Raw genomic sequence first — 6,463 nt, 5'->3', positions numbered from 1 at the left:
CCCCCCCCCCCCCCCCCCCCCCCCCCCCCGCGCTCTCTCTCTCTCTCTCTCTCGCCTGCGCGCAAAATTAGCTTGGTTTAATCTTGTATTTGCTGTGATCCTGGCGCATATTTAGTGCTTAATTCGGGTGCTTTCAAGTTTCGCGGCATGGCCCAAGATTTGGATTCCGCGTCTTGTGAAATTTGTTGATTCGATTAGTTCACATCGAATTCTAGTACTGCCTGCCAGCAGATGCATCTTTAGGACTCGAGACTCAACTCAAGAATACATCAGTGCGCCGAGTAAATCTAACCTCTTCCAGTGGACGACTAATATGAGATTCACAAGATATGCGGCCAGGGTTTTCCTGACTTGATGAATATAGTCATGAATAGAAATCGTGTTCCATCTTATTAATTATGAAGCGTGCTAAATATGAACAAAGGCAACGTTCTGATTTAGAACTGTGAGTCAACATATACAACATTTGGTAGCTACTTTTAGGGCTGATTTGAGTCTATGACAATGTCTTCAGAATGAATGTTACAGGTACATTTTAATCGTGCAAAGTTACTTTTACGATGCTGGAAATCCTTTTACTAAACATGTGTAACAATTTTTAATAGGTAGCTGTAGCAAGGGGAATGAATGGTATTGGACTAGCGCTGGTCACCCCTGCTATTCAATCTCTGGTGGCAGACTACACAGATGACAAGACACGTGGCTCAGCATTTGGATGGCTTCAACTCACTGGAAACTTGGGATCTTTGATTGGAGGTTTATTCGCAATCATGTTAGCATCGACCACATTTATGGGCATTGCTAGTTGGCGTATTGCATTTCATGCTGTTGCTCTCATCAGCGTCATAGTTGGTATACTAGTTCGCCTGTATGCTGAGGATCCTCATTTTCGGAATGTTGGAAAAGGCAAGCAGCTTTTCTGCAAACCAGTGTGAACTGAAATGAAGGATTTGGTGATAGACGCTAAAGCTGTTATCAAGATACCATCGTTTCATATCATTGTGGCTCAGGGTATCACAGGGTCGTTTCCATGGTGTGCACTATCATTTGCTCCGATGTGGCTGGAGTTGATGGGCTTTACACACACAGGAACTGGAATTCTAATGATCACATTTGCAGCTGCAAGTTCTCTGGGAGGGTTTTAGGTGGAAAGATGGGGGACTATCTTGCTAGGCGCTCTCCAAATTCTGGTAGAATTATCCTATCTCAGATAAACTCTGCCTCTGCAGTCCCTCTTGCTGCTTTGCTGCTGCTAGGCCTACCGGATGACCCATCTACAGGTTTTCTGCATGGTTTTGTTATCTTCATCGTGGGTCTTAGTATATCCTGGAATGCTCCTGCTACAAATAAGTAAGTAGCCACAGTTCATGGTCCTTGAGTCTCTTTACTGTTGCAAATTTATAGAAATACATTGGGTGAAGTAATGCTCGATTATTAGTATTTTATTAGTGCGATAGTAGTGTCAAAGTGGGAAAAATACTTTGCAATTACCTAACAGTTCAAGGTAAAATACAACTATGAAATTTAAAAGTATAACGAGGCCTCTTATGATGGATTAGCTATTTCATTTCATGGTCTCAACATCTGTCGATCTGATACATCACATGAGTAGTCTGATGAAGATAATGGTCTATGTGCAACTGATGACTAATTTGAAATTTCTTTTGCCGGCAGCCCCATATTTGCGGAGATTGTTCCTGAGAGATCAATGACAAGTATCTACGCGCTCGATCGTTCATTTGAATCTGTCTTTGCAGCGTTTGCTCCACTAGTTGTTGGATATCTAGCAGAGCATGCCTATGGTTACAGTCCGGTCACTTGCTGGAGTTGGCATGAGCAGCATTGCGAGGGACAGAGCAAATGCTGCTGCACTTGCTAAGGCTCTTTACGCTGCAATCGCAGGCCCAATGCTTCTCTACTGTTTCATCTACTCCCTGTTGTACCAAACATACCCCCGTGACAGGGAGAGGGCAAGAATGGAGGATACTCTGATATCGTCTGAGCTGCAGAGGATTGAGTTGGAAAGATCTCAAGGGAGCAGAGAATATTTCCTTGGAGAAGATGTGGCAGTGATCGATGCTGAGTGCGGGAAAGAACTACTAGACGCCGATGATAATGAGGAAACAACGTGCTTCATGAAATTGGACAAAGGAGGCCTGCCAAATGACTGTGAGCCAACCGAAGGTGACAACCAGCCAAATGAGCTAGTGTAAGCCAACAGAAGGTGACAACCATCTGACTTCTACAGTTGCAGCCAATTTTCTTCCTGTTTGGGGAGATGTAGACCGACTTCAGCATCTAATTAATTACTAAAACTTGGATCACCCGATAAAACTTGATCGATGCCGTCTGTCTCGCTTTCGCATACTCGCTAATGCCTCTGTCGCCTAATCAGGATTCAGGAGCTGAGACCACGCGTTCCACGTGAACAAAGAAGGCTCAGCCTCCGCGGCAACTAGAATATCTTATTGACTGTACTAAAGAGGACGGTGCTTACGCTGCCTTGATTAAGGTGATTAAGGGTGCGTTTTCTTCCACTGACTTATTTTTAGCACGTGTATAATTAGGCTTAATAGATTCGTCTCGCCGTTTAGATTCGTCTTATGTAATGGGTTTTGTAAATAATCTACGTTTAATACTCCTAATTAGTATCTAAACATTCGATATGACGGGTGCTAAAAATAAGTTAGTGGAAGAAAACGGGGCCTAAGCTTTGAGCCGTCGACTCACTCCAGCACAAGCATTCCAAACGAGTTCGAAGACATCTTTTCCAGCCTGAAGCTTGGCACGCTCAATTTGATGGTATTAATTTGTTGATCGGTTTAATCGCAAATTCGCAATCCGGAGATCCTGATAATCCGTGCAGGGTGGTAGCAGTTCGTGGCGACGGGCCAACAGCCACCAAGCTCAATCAATGCCATCGCCAGGCTGGAGCTGACATCTCAGCGTCGGCCGCTGCTTGTCTACCTCCTCAAGTCCTCGTCTCAAGTCCTCGTCACGTGGGGTGTTTAGGGGGTGTTTGGGAGGAGGGGCTAAACTTTAGCCCTGTCACATCAAATGTTCGGATACTAATTAGGAGGATTAAACATAAGCTAATTACAAAACTAATTGCAGAACTCCTAGGCTAAATCGCGAGACGAATCTATTAAGCCTAATTAATCCATCATTAGTGAATGGTTACTGTAGCACCACATTGTCAATCATGGACTAATTAGGCTCAATAGATTCGTCTCGCGATTTAGCCTAGGGTTTATGTAATTAGTTTTGTAATTAGTCTAGATTTAATACTCCTAATTAGTGTCCAAACATTCGATGTGACGGGGGCTAAAATTTAGCCCCCTCCTCCCAAACACCCTTAGTTACCCCAAACTTTCAACTTTGACACTACATAAAAAGAAGATTCTCCGTCATATCAAATTTACGGTACATGCATGGAGTCCTAAATGTAGACGAAATCAAAAACTAATTGCACAGATTTGTTGCACTTTGCGAGACGAATCTTTTAAGCTTAATTAGTCAATATTTGGACAATAATTCACAAATACAAACAAAACGTGTGCTACAGTGCTACAACAGTGATTTTAAACAACCAAAATCAGTCAACTAACAAGGCCTGCTCGCTCCGTCGCCTCACGGCCGAGGGTCAAAATCCCCAACTGGAACAGAGCATCCCCGAGGAGCGAGGACCACACGCCTGCCCCCGCCGCTCGCCGCCTGCTGCTCTGCTCCCACTCCTTCCCTCCCCTCCCCTCCTCCCATTTTAAGCACGCGGCTCCGATCCCCGGAGCCAGGCGGGGGGACGGCCGGCCCCGCTAGTCGCCTCGCGCGGGGCCGTGGAGGAGGACCGGAGGAGATGGCGAGGGACTCGGACGCGGCGGCGCGGCGGCGCTGGACGCTGGTGCTGGTGAACCTGGCGTCGGTGCTGGAGAAGGCGGACGAGGTGCTGCTCCCGGCCGTGTACAAGGAGGTGGGCGCGGCGCTGGGCGCCTCCCCGACGGCGCTGGGTTCCCTCACCCTCTGCCGCGCGCTCGTCCAGACCGCCTGCTACCCGCTCGCCGCCTACGCCTCCGCCCGCCACGACAGGGCGCGCGTCGTCGCCGTCGGGGCCTTCCTCTGGGCCGCCGCCACCTTCCTCGTCGCCGTCTCCGGCACCTTCCTCCAGGTCCGTCGGCCCATTCCTCCCCTTTTTCTGTTCCCCCACTCCTCCTGCCCTCCTCCTCCTGTCGCTGACATTGAGGGCCCACTGCTAGACGTTTTTATCCAGTTTTGCACGGCACGCTGCCACCTACCGCCAAACGTAGCGGTTATCCGAATATTCCACATTTTAAATTTGCAAAATCAAAATAGATACTAGCTGTAGACTTGTAAGTACAAGTAGACAGATATTTCTGGGTGTCACTGGCCTGTGGCCCCCACCAGATGCTATGGCCCAGCCCCAGTGAGAGCAGGTGCTTCCCGAGAAGCGTTTCTGACTTGCCGACGTGTGCTGCGTTGCGCGCTTGGTTTGGCCACAGATGGCCATCTCGCGGGGCCTCAACGGCATCGGCCTCGCGCTGGTCATCCCGGCGATCAACTCCCTCGTCGCCGACTACACCGACGACCACACGCGGGGCGCCGCCTTCGGGTGGCTCCAGATGACCTGCAACCTGGGCTCCATCCTGGGGGGCTCCTTCGGCGTGCTGCTCGCGCCCGTCGCCTTCCTCGGCGTCCCCGGGTGGCGGCTCGCCTTCCACGCCGTGGCGGCCGTCAGCGTCGCGGTGGGCGCGCTCATGTGGCTCTTCGCCGCCGACCCGCGCGGCAAGTCGTCCAAGGCCGCCGCCACCTCGGCCACAGACGAAGCCAAGGAGCTGCTCCGGGAAGCCAGGCGCGTCCTCGGCGTGCCCACGTTCCAGATCATCGTCGCGCAGGGGATCGCGGGCTCCATTCCCTGGTCCGCGCTCAACTTCTCCGCCATGTGGCTGGAGCTCGTGGGCTTCACGCACTGGGAGACCAGCGTAATCACGGGGCTCTACCTCTTCGCCACGGCGCTCGGCGCGCTCTTCGGCGGCGTCGTTGGGGACCTCGTCGCCAGGAGGTTCCCCAACGCTGGTAGGATCGCGCTGGCGCAGATCAGCTCCGCGTCGGCGCTCCCGCTCGGCGCCATCCTGCTGCTCGCGCTGCCCAACGACCCGTCTACTGGCGTCGTGCACGCCGTCGTGTTCTTCATCATGGGGTTCGCCATCTCCTGGAACGCCTCGTCCACCAACAAGTACGATGCTCATCGAATCTTGCACTGCAAATATTCCACAACTCTGTATGTGTTCTTGTGTTTTATTGCTCATTGTTGATGTCCAATGCAGCCCCATTTTTGCGGAGATTGTGCCGGAGAAGGCGAGGACGACAGTCTACGCACTGGACAAGTCCTTCGAAGCCGTGTTCGCGTCGTTCGCACCTCCCATTGTTGGTGTTCTGGCAGAGCGGGTGTTTGGATACAAGCCGGTCTCTTCCGACACAAGCGTGGACACGGACAGGGAGAATGCTGCAGCACTGGCGAAGGCGGTTTACACGGAGATCGCGGTGCCCATGGCCATCTGCTGCCTGACCTACACCTTCCTCTACTGCACCTACCCGCGAGACAGGGAGCGTGCTCGGAAGGAGCTTCTGATGGCATCAGATGACCAGCTCGGTGAAGAAGCCAGTGACAGTGAGCCCAGTGCAGTTCGTACAAGGGAAGACGAAGAATCCTCTGTCAGTTCCTTAAATCAGAGGCTAATATCCAGAGGAGAGTAGCAGGCAAAAGGCAGGTGGGCAAGCGCTAGGCATCCAAATTTAAGGCTTTGCAACGTTTCCCTAGATGATGTAATCCAGGTGTTCTTCAGTTTCAGATTCATCCAATGAATGGACTCTGCGTCTCTGCCTGGCCTCGTGGAAACCATTGTGACCAGGCCAGTTGCCATGGAATGAAATGTACTCTGTAGATGCATCCGAACTCTATTGAAACATTGTTGTACATAAAATCCAACATGAGAAATGCAACTCTGTAGGAAAAGGAATTCATAAAACACTCATAAAACAGTGATTCGAAATCTCATGTGAAGTTTTTGAAAGAGGAATAAAATGAACACTATTCTGCTTTTTGTTTCCAATTAGTTATTTTTGAAGCGAACCCAAAAGAGTACAAAATAATCTGTAGATAAGAAATAACAGATTAGTGGTGCTAACTGTACCATCTTTTACTAGATCATGGTGCACAAAATGTTGTGTAGACCTGTGCAACTCTACTTGTTTAGGCGTTCACCCCAAATTCCCAACTTTGGCACTATGCAAAAAGAAGATTCCCCATCACATCAAACTTGCGGTACATACATGGAGTACTAAATGTAGACGAAATTAAAAAACTAATTGCACAGTTTTATTGTACTTTGCGAGACGAATCTTTTGAGCCTAATTAGTCAATGTTTGGACAATAATTCACAAATACGAA

The 6,463-nt window shown here is 49.7% G+C and overlaps 1 protein-coding gene and 1 pseudogene across 1 annotated transcript; both read left to right on the top strand.

Moving 5' to 3' along the window:
* Positions 1–2,349, top strand: part of LOC101779922 — a 3,256-nt pseudogene extending 907 nt beyond the window's left edge.
* Positions 2,350–3,546: 1,197 nt separating this feature from the next.
* LOC101757610 (fosmidomycin resistance protein) lies at positions 3,547–6,114 on the top strand. The gene is made up of 3 exons (XM_004973351.3): positions 3,547–4,162; positions 4,515–5,248; positions 5,340–6,114. Exons 1-3 carry the CDS (start codon positions 3,854–3,856, stop codon positions 5,767–5,769), a joined length of 1,473 nt encoding a protein of 490 aa, XP_004973408.1. The 5' UTR covers positions 3,547–3,853; the 3' UTR covers positions 5,770–6,114.
* The last annotated feature ends 349 nt before the right edge of the window (positions 6,115–6,463 follow it).

The sequence above is a fragment of the Setaria italica genome, chromosome VI, assembly GCF_000263155.2.
Source record: "Setaria italica strain Yugu1 chromosome VI, Setaria_italica_v2.0, whole genome shotgun sequence".
Lineage (NCBI taxonomy): Eukaryota > Viridiplantae > Streptophyta > Magnoliopsida > Poales > Poaceae > Setaria > Setaria italica.
Note: the sequence above shows the minus strand (reverse complement) of the source record. Positions and strands in the feature narration are given on the sequence as shown.